The sequence below is a fragment of the Rhagoletis pomonella genome, unplaced genomic scaffold, assembly GCF_013731165.1.
Source record: "Rhagoletis pomonella isolate Grant_MI unplaced genomic scaffold, Rhpom_1.0 Rhpom_scaffold_00143, whole genome shotgun sequence".
NCBI lineage: Eukaryota > Metazoa > Arthropoda > Insecta > Diptera > Tephritidae > Rhagoletis > Rhagoletis pomonella.
The window spans coordinates 108,151-121,927 of NW_023458697.1; the positions used below are offsets into that span (position 1 = coordinate 108,151).

At 36.1% G+C, this 13,777-nt stretch overlaps 2 protein-coding genes across 2 annotated transcripts in view; one reads left to right on the forward strand and one right to left on the reverse strand.

Annotated features, from left to right (window-relative positions):
- LOC118750107 (glutamate receptor ionotropic, kainate 2-like) overlaps window positions 1–3,044 on the reverse strand; it is a 13,807-nt gene extending 10,763 nt beyond the window's left edge. The window contains exons 1-2 of the mRNA XM_036484843.1: window positions 2,948–3,044; window positions 1,004–1,153 (exon numbers count right to left, since the gene is read on the reverse strand). Of these exons, the coding sequence (XP_036340736.1) occupies window positions 1,004–1,153; window positions 2,948–3,044 (247 nt within the window). The remainder of the gene's footprint in view (window positions 1–1,003; window positions 1,154–2,947) is intronic.
- A 6,321-nt stretch (window positions 3,045–9,365) lies between these two features.
- On the forward strand, window positions 9,366–10,144 carry LOC118750108 (cilia- and flagella-associated protein 299-like). The gene is made up of 2 exons (XM_036484844.1): window positions 9,366–9,683; window positions 9,749–10,144. The coding sequence occupies exons 1-2, from the start codon at window positions 9,366–9,368 to the stop codon at window positions 10,142–10,144; spliced, it is 714 nt and encodes a 237-aa protein (XP_036340737.1).
- Window positions 10,145–13,777: the final 3,633 nt, after the last annotated feature.

Genomic DNA, 13,777 nt, shown 5'->3' on the forward strand with positions numbered 1-13,777 from the left:
ATCTCGAGACCCTAGTCACCCAGCTATATGAAAAGTGCTCAATCTTATCAATATCATTCATGAACGGCTTTCATTTGATACCCATATTGAACAAATACACCCAAGGTTACCCAGGTCCACATTTTGGTCTATATCTCGAGACCCTAGTCACCCAGCTATATGAAAATTGCTCTATCTTAAAGCACTCATGAACAGCTTTAATTTGATACCCATATTAAACAAATACATCCTAAGGTTACCCGGGTCCACGTTTTGGGGCCACGCCCCCTTTATATATCAAAATATTTTTTACCCTGTGACCATCCCTGGAAGATATCCAGTGCGTGTGTAAAATTTGGTTACGATCGGCTTATTCGTTTAGGAGCCAAGTGTGTCTATAGGTACATACATAATTTGAATTTTATATATATATATAGATATAGATAAAACACATGCATCACTCAACGTAGAAAAGATCGGTACTGGTTTCCATCGGATATATAAAATTTATTATACATATCAAATATAAGATTTCCGCCAAAATTTTTTTTGGAAAAATATTAAGATTTACGTGCGGTGGTCTATTTAAAAATACCTCCAAAAATCTAGTTTTTATATAAATAAAACAAATTTTAAAAATATATTTTTTTAAACAATCACCTCATGATAGAGGAGTTTGAACTTAAAAGATCTGCATACAAATTTTTAAGAGTTTGATCAATGGAATTAAAATAATTAGATTTTTAGGTATTTTCAAATCGAAAGAGGAAGGAGTAATCGTAATATTTAAATCTATTTTATTTCAAAATGGATACAGATGAAGAAAGGGAAAGGAAAGGTTAAGAAGAAAAGAAAGAGGTAGTTAACAAGGAGTATAAATACGAGCAACCAACAAAAATTATGCAGAACGAAAAATGACACTGAAGATGGCACAACGCCGAAACCGGTTTGTCTCCAAACCAAATTTGACAAGGGATGACGGAAATTCGTTCCATAATACATCTAAATAGTTAAGTATACTTACTCATCTGCTGTAGAATGAAACTATCATCGCTGGGCACAAAACGCTTGATGGTTTGAAAACTGACACCAAATAATTTGTTGCTATTAATCTCACGGAATGCTTCATCAAAACTCATTTCAATATCCGACTCATCGCGAAAGAAGAGAGCGCCTGCATGGATGTGGAGAAGGACTTAAGTTATTTGCAAGCAAATGGGCGATTTCAATAAACGTTTGAACAAAATAAATTTAACGAGAATATGTAAGTACATTAGGCATATGACTTTTTTAAACTAAATATATTTACATATGAAGAAGGGATGCTTAACTACAGCAAAAAAACTAGCAATTTTCCATGTACATGTTTCGAATTTATGGAATTTTCAAAAAACAAAAACAATTTTAGAAACCTATTTTTGATCGCAGTCATAATTCGGTTGACACGGAATTTTTCATATACATATGTAAGTTTTTTTTTTCAGAAAAAAATTTTTTCTTTCTCGGAATTTTTACAAAAATGTGTTCTTCTCGTCAAAGCTACATATATTTAATAAAAAAAAACACATTCCTTATCTATGTATGTACGCATATAGTGCCCGACATAATTATAAGGTCACCCTATATTGCTAAGTTTTAAAGATTTTTTTTCAAATTAATTTTAATTATTTTTTATAAAAAAATATAGTTAATTTTTTAACGAAAATCCAGTTTTCAAACTGTGGAATATTTAAAAAAGTCAACAAACTTTCGTAAAAACTTCAAGCTTTTTAATGCGACATATTTGAGTATGCAGTTTTGTAGCACATTCTGTTCCTACCGTTGATTTTTTGTTTTGTTTTTTTTTTTTTAGTTGAGGGGATGGTTCATTTTCCTCCATGTCGAGCTCTTAACCGCAAAAAAGAGGTACGCGAGATTTTATTCAAAATATTCTTATTCATGCAGAAATGCGTCTAGATGCTCTGGGAGTATTTCTGCATCAAAAATAAAATTTCGAAAAAAATTTCGCTTACATCTTTTTGGCGGTTAGGGATCGATATGTGCTTCGCATGAAAGAAAATGAGTGACACCGTCAACAAAAAAAATTTCCAAAAACCAGCAGTATTTTGTAGCCACTGCAGACTTGCGCTTTATTTTGCTAAAATTAAATTGCATACTCAAAATCTTCCTAAGAAATGTAATTAAAAGGTTTAGAATTTTTACGAAACTCTGTTAATTTTATTAGTATTTTTTTTTTGTTTTTAATATCTTTTTTTAATATTGCACAAAGTTAGAAGTTATCATTATTATTATGTATGGCTGTATATACAAATGTGTTTCCATTAGGGTGGACCAAAACAAGAAAAGTCGGAATATTAATGCTTTTACCCCCTAGGATTGTTCTATACCGAAAAAAGTATACCTACACCCGTTTTTTTTTTTTTATTTTGAAAGCAAAATATATCCAGAGGCCGCGCAAAGCGCTAAAAATTTTCTATGTATTTTATATGAAAAAAGGTGGTATTCTTGAAAATCAATATTTCAGTTTATTTGACCATTTTTAAAACTAAGGATTTATTATTGAATCCGCCATTGAATTTTCTGGGGTTTTTGGCGAACCAGTAAAATGTTACTATGAAAAAATCGTTAAATAAACAATTGGATATTATTACCATCAGCCTCCTGAAGAGAAGCAAAGTTTTCCGATCAAAAAATTGGGATTTTCAAAAGAACTCTGGTGGTAACCTTGTTTTTTCTCACATAAAATGCATAGAAAACTTTGAGCGCTTTCAGCGACCTCTAAATATTTTTGGTTTCAAAATAAATAAAAAAAACAGTGGCTTTATTGTTTTCTGTATAGGGAAATCCAAGCGGGTGAGAGCATTAAAATTCCGACTTTATTTATTCACATGCATTTTTTGACCACCCTAATCTGCAACTTAAATTCTTTAATATAACTTTGGTCATCATTTTCTTTTATCAACATTACCAACTTTCACTTCTATTTTGCCACCATCTATGAATTCATGTGTAGTTTTCACGAAAATCAACAACAGCAGTGAGCCGAATATGCCACTAAAACGCATTTTTTGTGTTAAAGCCAATTTAGCTACACTATTTACTGATAACTAATGTTAAAATTTTTCTAAAAAAATATCTCATATAATATATGAGAGCACTTTAATTAAAATTCCACTCACTAGAAGTCACATTTTTTACAAATTAATTCGAATTTTTTCACAAATATTACGTAAATATTAATTGCATGCCCGTTTTAGAAATATCTATGTATATTTTTCTTATTTTTCGACTTATTTCTGAGACTTTTCCAATTCACTTCACATTACTATTGCCAACGCTTACGCGACCATCACCGCCACCGCCTCCAAACGAAAACACACTCGAAATATTTTTGAATTTGTATCAGCAAACCGTCCAGTCGTGGAAAAAATTTAGCGCACACTGAGCATGGCGACGGCACTGAAATAATTTACGAATTTCTTAACTTCTTCAACGCTGCGAGAGTAATTTTTGAAAAAATACGAAATTATTAAAAATAAGCATTTTTTAGCGGAAATTCATACCAATTTATGTCAGTATTTATGTACATATGTATGTATGTATGAGTGCTTGTTTATTCCATCCACCAACAAAAGTTTGCTTCCTGGCATTAGTACTCTGCTGGTTCTGTTGTTGGTGTTTTTTTGTTGCTGTCAACATTGCCGCACAGTGTGTTGCTGCATTAACTGTCGTCGACGGCCTTCTTTCCGTGTTGTCGTCGCTATGATTCGACGCAATAAATATTTATTTGTTTATGTTCTCTAGTCGCAAGCATACCAACAGCACAACAACAACAAACAAACTTGCACCACTCAAATCCATATCGCTCATATGTTTATGTTTTAGAATTACCAACCGCGCGTTCGGGCACTCTCATCCGATCCGTACCCGATCGGCGCACGTTTTTGGCCTCCACACATACACACACACACACATCCATACATACATAAATGCATACATGCCTATAGCCGAGTACGCCCTGTCCAACCCACCGATCGCCGGCCAATCGACCTCTCGTTTATGTTTTTCCCGCTGTCGTTTGTTGTCGTTTGATGTGTCGCACTTTGGGGCTATAAAAATATACACAACAACAGCAAATGTGAAAATTCCTTCGGTATATATGTACATACATATGTGCATACTTAGATGTTTTACTTAGTCACTAAAATTAGGCCAAAATTTTCTTTATTTACTTCCTGGCCAGCAATTTGTGTTCGTTCCACTCAACATTTCATGTCTCTTCAATTCAAGATCGTGCCGTGGCAAACGTGCGCTGCACATGTGCACACTCACGCATGAAAATCAAATTGATTCGATTCGGATAATCAATCAACCAGCCGCATAAACTGTACCAGATGGTTTAGTGGTGGTGTAGTTTTGTAATGAGTTGTCGGGTTTTTAACCGACTTCCAAAAAAGAAGGAGGTTATCAGTTCGTCGGAATATTTTTTTTTTTTATGTATGTTACCGCATAACTTTGGACCACGTCAACCGATTTCGATAATTCTTTTTGCATCGGAAAGGTAGTGTCTCCGAGGTGGTCCCATACTAATCTGGTTAAGATCGGATCAGTGGATTATGAGATATATATATATATATATTTTTATATGAGAGTTGAAGTCGGTTTTTTTTTGCTAAAAATTACTTGTTAATACCAAATATCAGCTCCTAAAACCAAAAATTGTAGAATAAATATTAATGAATTACAATCTCAGATGAACTGCATCACTATCGATAATTTTATTGACTTTTTAATCGATATATTCATGGAAATTGATAGCGATTTATTTTTCAGTATCGATATTTTTATCGTCATATTTATCTGCGTCAATATATCAATATAGATATCGATATATTTATCGAAGTCTGTATTGTGCAATATTATTTTTGATATCAGTATCAATATATAAATCGATAAATTATTCCAATTAGATATTTATCGGTACCGATAAAAAATTATGGACATACTAACCGATATATTTATTATCTTCCTTATCCTTGAGTTTCGCCTGAAAAAAAATCACCCGAAAATTTGTCATTCGCCCATTTTAAACCCATGGACCAACCAAAAGTGAAAAGTGAACCGGTTCGGGGGAAATGAAACGCTTACACCACACATAATTTGCTTATGCCAAAAGGGAAATCAACGGATTCGGCCTTACATTATCTGGTTAGTATGATCGAAAGTATCTTCGAGGCCAAGGAGTTCGCTCTGTGCACCTTCTTGAACGTCGAGGGGCTTTTGACAATACTGCCTATGGCGCTATCTCAAGGGCATTGGTCCATAGAGGCTAAGATCCTTCTACTATTGGTTGGATCGACTCTATGCTTCGTGAGCTTGAAATTAGATCATCCTTGAGCAATATTCAAGTGAAGATAAGAGCCGTGAGAGGTTGCCCGAAAGGAGGAGTCCTTCCTCCCTTGCCTTGGTCAAATATTGACTTGCCTATCCGACTTTGAATCTATACGAATTTGCTCAACTGCGGCTCTAGAGACGCTTCTGGGATGGACTTCTCTCCATATTTTAATCCAGGAAAGAGCAGAAACGAGAGAGCTGCAACTTCAGCTATCTAACGACGGTTTCTTCACAAATCAGCATCATGCAAGTATACTTGGGTAGATACCGAGAGGTCTGCTTTGGCAGAAAGTTCCAAGTGATAATCCCCGATCGCGAAGGTTGGGCAAATGGGCTCCCTGCACTTGATCCTAGATATGTACAGGTACAGAGCAGGTACAGGTATTTTTGGACCTAACATTGAACTTGCCATTCCCATGGGCAAATGGCCGGCCCACGGTGTTTCAGGCTGAAATAGTCGACATTTTAAACTGCGCAAAATAAAGCCTTGAAAAAGGATTGAAGGGCGCATTTCTAGTTATCTTTTCAGAAAGCTAAGCAGCCGTCCGGGCTCTTTCAAACAGGACTATGAAATCCAAGCTGGTTATACACTACTTTGACACGCTACAAATTTTGGCACCCAAAGACACGATAACACTGTTCTGGGTACCAGGCCATTATTGAATCGAAGGCAATGAGGTCGCCGACGAGTTAGCACGAGAAGGATCGCTAACTGCCTTTTCAGGACCTGAAGCATTCTGTGGTCTCAGTTGGTCCTCTTAGTGAGTCATAATTTCTGACTGGTACGCAGTATGTACTTGGGAGCGCTGTGGGGCCTTAGGCAGGTCAGGCTTTTCGGTTACCCTTTCAATAGAAAAGAAACTATTTTAGAAAATAGAAATGACATCAGGCTACTTTCTGGGTACCTGACTGGTCACAACCAATTGCGATTCCACAGATTGACCACAGATTCGGAATGCTGACTCTGACTTGAAGACGACAAAGATTGAAAGATTGAAGACAAAGATTGATCTATTTTAAAGCTTCAATAGTCGAATCCTTTGTTAAGAAGAATACGCCTACCAAGGCTGCTGAAGGCATCTTGGCCACACTGGGTTAGGGACTCTCTTTAAGAGACACAAAAGATCTTTCTGGTCGCGGTGTCTCTTATTCTGTTACACCCAAGAATTAACTAACTAATCGATATATTTATCGAAATTGATATCGATCTGTTACTTGATATTGTAATTTTTATCGTTTTAGTTACCTGGGTTTGTTGCCCTCAACCATAATCATTTGGCGCTGTGCCAGTCAAGAAGAAGGTTTATCTGCAACATTACCAAAATAATTTTCGATTTATTTATCGAAGCCTGTTTTGATATCAGGTTCAATATATACATATGTAAGTCGATTAATTTATCAAATTATTTTTCGATAACTGTTCCATGTGATATCTATTTGGTGGACAGCAATTGAGAAGAAAACATTTCTTAATAGAATAGGATGTGTATATAAGCTCTCAAGGATCGGCATGGCAGGGGCACTTTGGTCTAACCCAATGGCAGCACATTACACGTTGTTTTATCTCAATAAATGCTCTAAGCTGCCGGTTAATTTAGGTTAGGTTAGAGTTGTTCCCCAGACACAAGGAACACACTTGGACAATTAGGAGAATGCCCTTTGTGATACCACGAAAAGCCGAACGGAAGCCATTAAATTAGTCGGGGAGTCGGCGCGAGCCGATTACGAAATTTTGAATACGACTGATTTCGGTGCCGGATAGCTCAGGGTTAGCGCTTCAAAATGTTTCCAGCCTAGCATCACGAAGGCTGTACATTCTAAACGAAAGTGCTGACATCGTTCTTTCGACATCTGATACGAATACAATCAGTTCAGATTTCTAATCTTACCGCCTCGGGTCCACTTGAGGCTAGAAGGATAAAGCAATTGCGCACTTCGTAGTGTTAGCCCAGCGTTTGCTGAACTTACACGCGGCCCAACCGTCCAAGAGTTTACCGCAGGAAAACAGAGGCGCCCCTATTTGCTCCAGTAATCTGCTACTGAGCAGTAACCCAGAAAATAAATGGGTGAATCTCTATGTCGACAGTTAGGTTACTACTATCGCATTGCACTTTCTCATTGTGGCGGAGTGCAAGGCAGTCCTGCATTTGTTACATACTGATACAAACTTACATCTGTACGTGGAGGCCGACAGGATTGCTAAAGAAGGGGCGTTTAAACAAGAACTCGACATAAAGCTCAAGAAGTTTCTCCTATCCCTCCAGAGGGAGGACTTTGGGCTTCTGGTGGACGTTCTAACTAGACATTGTCTGCTGGCATCACACGCCTTTAAGCCAGCTCTGACCAATGATAGGATCTGTAGAAGATTCTGGCAGCCGCCACCAAGGTATGGTACAACCATCCGGCAGGAAATAAATCCCGATGTTTAACAGGCTCTGCCCAGATTTGCTTTCTTCCGTTTATCGCCCGACTAGGAAAACTATCGAGGCGCTAGGCACAAAGGTAACGCTCGTTCTAAGCCACCACTGTCCAGTGATTGTGGCCAGCTTCAGTCTAACGAACTTCCATCGTCTGCGGTATTCGCCGTCGCCAAGGCGAAATCTGTCGCAAGGGCCGCCTATCAGCCCTGGGCCATATGATCAGTGACTAACAAAGTATGATTTTTGTATGGTGAGAGAGGACTTTACTTCTCAACTGCCTGCAAGTCGAAAAAATTAAATGAGGTGCAAAAGCGCTGACCTTTTTCTTGAAGACAGAAAATACCTTATCTTACGGATGGATTCCTGAGGAGTTTGTACTCGGCTTGAAACCTGTAAGGCGACTAACTTTCTTTAGTTCCCTATATCGGTCTCTCACTTACGTAGCTGGCATTGTGCGCGATTGGAGCGAGGCCCTCTAAGCGGCATCTCTTTTCTCTGCAGCGTTGTAACATTCCTCGTCGTACCTGTTTTACTTTCAGCCTCGCTGGAAACCGGCTGCTGACTAATTCAACAGAATTGTGGTTCCACTACTCTGTCCTTTGTCATTGCAGCTCTTCGACGTTGAGCTTTCATAAAGTCATTTTAACCATTTTTTACTTTAAGACATTACAACGCTTACGACAACATATTTAACTTCCCTGATAAGGTGTTTACATCAGGCGATTTTACAGGCAAATTTTAGTTGATAGCAACAATCGTCTGGTGTAAACGGCCTTTCAACTAATCGCTCGCAATGAAGTTGGGCGACAGACAACTTTTTATTCAACACTCGCCTCTAAAATCGGCCCATGTAAACACCGTATAATTGTTACATGACTAGTGGGGTCAAACCGTTCTGTAAACTTACTGGTTCTGTAAACTTTTTTGTTAGCTTTGACCTTAACAAACAGCTTTGAGAAGTTTTTGAAGTAAACTGGACTTACGAGAATTTTCATGTGTCTGCATCTATGCCCAAAATATGGTACTGCAGAAACCACTGCACTCAGCCCGAAGTAACAACAAGGTGAAGGTAAAAAAATGAAGAGAATTTTATAGGCGGCATACACAGTGCGTCTGACTCGCGAGTCATTTGTATTCGACTACACACAGTTGAATCATTCAGAGGCATTCCAGCAGTCATGTCGGTGTAACTAACGCATATTTATTTTCACAAACACATCCAAACCGACTCACGAGTCAGGCGCACGGTGTATGCCGCCTATTAGTAAAAATATCATAAGTACTCATAAAGTAATCGCCGGAATTTGGTGCAAAATAAAAAAAAAATAAAAATTTCAAAAACAAAAAAAAAACTAATAAATTTGAGAAACTCTTTAAAACGGTTAGCGGCGCCCAAAGTTATTGAAATATTTTTTTTTAAACTTAAGCTCCTGGTGTAATATAAAATGTCTCCCCAGTAAGATAGTCTAATAAAAAAATTGCATTATAAGTATTCAAAATACCAAAAAAAAAAACTCAAGCAAAAACAAATCTGAAAGACCATAACTTTAATAAAACACAAACATCAGCAACATGAGTGCCGTACAACAGGATATGTTCCTACTGGATTGTCCCACCTACGAGGACTATTTGGATACATTCATCACACGCAAAGATGTCAATTTTCTACGTAACATACGCTTCTGTCGTATGCTGGTAGAACTTGGCTATCGTTCGGCGTCTGAGATCTACACACCCGAGCAGTATGAGAAACGCAAGGCAGCCGTGCAGGAATCACTATGGCCAACAAAAAAATCAGCTATGCTATTCAGTGAAAATCTGACCTCAAACGATCCGGTTCTACTGGAGTTGGTCCGACGAGAAGAACCGAATACGCAGAAAATCATATCGGTGGGTAATTGGATGTAGTTTCTCATCTGAAAATCACATTTTTTTCGCTCTTTTTTGATTTGCAGACCATCATCTTCCTTAAACACCGCTTCAAATCTGGCTTCGAAGTTTCTGGCTATATTGATTTCGAGCATAGTCTGAGGCGGGCAAATTTAATGGTCGAAGGCTATACCGATTGGTTAGGCGTATTCCAAGAACGCATTCTACTGCGTCCCAAACCAACGGATCTTAGTTTCTACGATTGGCACAAAGGCACTGTACAATATAGTAATTCTGAAAACTATGTCGTCCTGCATGATGCTGAGAATGGTCTGATATTTATGCATCGCGGTGATCATAAAAAAATCTGCGTCGATATATCACGCGAAATGTATACGAACAATTGTACGCGCGAAATGCATTTCTCGGAAAAATATGGCCACGTAATATTTTATGATCACGAGGTACGCAAGAAGATTTAGACATATGTATGTATGTATGTATGCATGTTTGTACAAGTAATTTTTTGATTTGGTGACATGGAATTTTTTGTATCATTAATTGTACGCGTTTGTTGTTTTATTTGTACCAATAAAAATGCATAGGAAAAAGTCATACTTATATACCATGACATGATACAAAAAAGAAGGTAGTTTCAATAAACAACTTTTGACGGATAATAAAATTTTTTGAAGTTTCATAGATTGTGAGTAATATAAACGGCCCTGCCACTTTGATAATATTAAAACAATAAATCGGAGTATTTTCTTTCCCATATTTATACCAATGTAATAACATTTCAAATCAAAAACCATTGTCAGTGCTAGGTACTTTTTTTTACTTACGTGGTTCGCACCTTTTTTTATTAAAAATATTTTAATCATAAGCTGTTAAAGGAGCCTTCATCGTAATTGTTCTTATCAGTTTGTAATAAGAACCACGCGCGCATTATTCTGTTATTTTTTTGTTTTCTTATTTTGAATGCAATCTTGCGATTTAGCGATTTAAATATCGAATTCTAAAGAATGTTCTTCCCAAATAAAACGTTTTTATATTTCGGTTCAAATTTACTTTTATATTTCTCATAAGTATTTGCAAAAAATAAGGCTTTGTGACTAGCGCATCATCATTAAATTTCATTTATTTTAATTTATGCAAAACACCTGAAGTCGGCTTGAACAGACCGCCCTCCGATAAACAACTAACAGATCGTCGTTTAAAGTACAAAACCGTGTATCAACAAAATGAACAACTGCGTATGTGAGGTTTGCATGAATTATTTTGTAGAGAGTAATGGTGCATTTACATGGTATGAAGCCATATGAACTGTTGATACGCTAAAATAGAGAGACTATATGTTCTAATAAGGAATTCAATGATATCGAGTGGGATGCATATAATACATTTTTCATATGAAAAATTATGGGGAGATACTGTAAACATACCGTTGTGACACTGTTAAGCATATGAAATTATAGCAAGTTGGATTTTCATACATCTTCCCATAAAAAGTTCAACAGATGCAGATCCCTTTCATTTTTTCATACAGTTTATGCTTCTTTCTGGCTTTTACAAAAATGCAGGGATACCGCACTTATTTCGGTACAATATGATCGTAATGTATTTTCAATTCGAAATCAAACAAAAACATCCCAGGAAAATGTTTGCGATTTTAGAACCATTAGTGAATATTTGCAAACTACTGCAAATAATAGAGTGCCATATCTTACAAAGTTCAGAGAATTAAAGAAACAAACAATCATTTTATGGCTTCATGTTTCCTTCAAACCGCATTGCTATTTTTTCCTTGTTCGTTTTGTTCTTATTCGCTGACATTTGTTTTCTAATTGCGTGAAATTTGGTAAGTATTGTAATAAAACCGAATTATTTTACAAATCAATTATAATTTTGCATTTTTTAGGTCACTTCCTTAGTATTTTCCTGACCGACCTGTGCTGGTATTGTGATTAAGAGCTTATACACGTAAGTTACAAACACATTATTTTAACTTTATTGATGAATCATTCCATTTGCAGCATTCTCTGGTGAACTGCAGCTGCGGCCGAATTTGATTGTGTGCATCATCCTGCAGATATTTTGAAGTAAGTTGGAACCAGCTCTTTGTTATTTCCAAACCTAATGAACCATTTATTCGCAGATTTTGTGGACGATTTTGCTGTGTTGCGTTCCTGCTCCGCCTGTGTATTGCTCTGCCCGTGTTTTACAGTGTTGCATTCCTGTTGCGCCTTTGCATTAGTGTGTTGTGTTAGTGTTGTGCTTTAGCCACGTTCAAATAAGTTAAGACCAGGTTTTTGTTAGTTAAAAACCTAAAAAACCATTTATTTGCAGATTTTTTGTATGCTTCTGCTGCGCTGCGTTCCTGCTTCACCTGTATATTAGATTGCTGCGTTCCTGTTAATACACACATCGTCGTTTAAAGTACAAAACCGCGTATCGTCATTCTGCAAAACCGCGTAACTGACATTTGCTGCTAAAAATTGGATTTGCTCACACAAGCTCTTGGCTCAATCCTTATCCATTCTACCTGAAATATAACAGCCAAAACTTGCGATTGCTTTTGAAAATGATGAAATATGAGTGTTTTTACTCTCTAGAAAATAAGTTTTGCAACCCACGTATGTTTGCATTATCTTGATACGCGGTTTTGTACTTTAAACGATATGTAGATGTAGTATGTATGTACATACATATCACATACATATATTGACATAGATATATGTATATACACAATTAATGATGTGTACATAAATTTGTTGTATATTGAAACTAGATATGTATATAGTATGTTATTGTAATTGTTATTATTATTCGGTTCAACAAAGTCCCATCTCAAACGAAAATGCATTGAAAATGTGCTGAGATAGGGCGGTTTTGAATCGCCAGCGGAGATAGCGTGTTTTTGAACCGAGTTCTGAGATAGGGCATTTTTCAATCAAATTCTAAAATAGGGCGTTTTCCAGCCAAATTTTGAAATAGGGCGTTGAAAAGTTTTCTGATATATTTTATTATCTGATTTATTTTTTATATGGGTTTTGTTAGAAATTGAACTTTATACTTTATTTGTATTGGAAATTCTTAGAAATAAATTAACATAAGAGGGAAATAATATCACTTTGAAATGGGGTTTCTATTGATATGACCGATACTGTATGTATATAATAAATTTTGTACAATTAAAAATCAAAGTGGATTTCATAAAGAACACAACGTATTAATTATAAATTCTGAAATATATTGTTAATCTCAAAAATAAATAAATAAATCATTAAAAAGCTTGCTGTATGACTCGAACTTGGATGTATGTGAACTTGGGTAACGTATAATTGTTTATATGATTCCTCAAAGTATCCCTTATATAACACTGTGGAATACAAAAAAGACCTTAGTGCGAATATATCAGGTTTAATAGCTGTTGGCCATACCAATAATGCCTCATACTCAGATTTACTAGATCAATTCGTGTTCTCCGAGAAAAAAAAATTTCACGATCCAAAAATCTGAAAAATTATTTTTCTCCAAATTTTGAACATTTATCGTTTTTGGCCTATATTTTGTGGCAAATACCATACAAAGCAAATATAGGCCAAAAAACGGAGAATTTTCAAAATTGGGAGAAAAGAATTTGGCCGCTATACTCAGATTTTTGAATCGTGAAATTTTTTTTCTCGGAGAACACGAATTGATCTAGTAAAACTGAGTATGAGGCATTATTGGTATGGTCAACAGCTATCAAACCTAATATATGCGCACAAGAAGCCCATTTGAAAGAGGCGGACAAAATATCACACGTAAATGAATTCCTCTATTTGGCCTGTACAATATAAGGGAAAGATTTCAAATTCATAAGGGATAATTTGCTTAGTGATGCGGCTTAAATAAGGAATTACATATATATGCCATACTGTTCTAGCTGGGTATTCATCAGCTCAAACAGTTGAAGCATATTATCCTATTCCTGTGAATAAAAACACGCCTAATTTTATTATTTTAATTATCTACAACTTTATGAGACTACCAAGCCATATATATACCTATTCAGATAATCGGAACGCTGTTGAGAAGGCATACAATTTAGTACTTTTTCAACTAAAAGG

Coding starts and splice junctions, on each gene's coding strand:
- LOC118750108 (XM_036484844.1), top strand. CDS start 9,366: ATGAGTGCCGTACAACAGGATATGTTCCTACTGGATTGTCCCACCTAC. Junction 9,684..9,748: donor ATACGCAGAAAATCATATCG/GTGGGTAATTGG, acceptor TTTGATTTGCAG/ACCATCATCTTCCTTAAACA.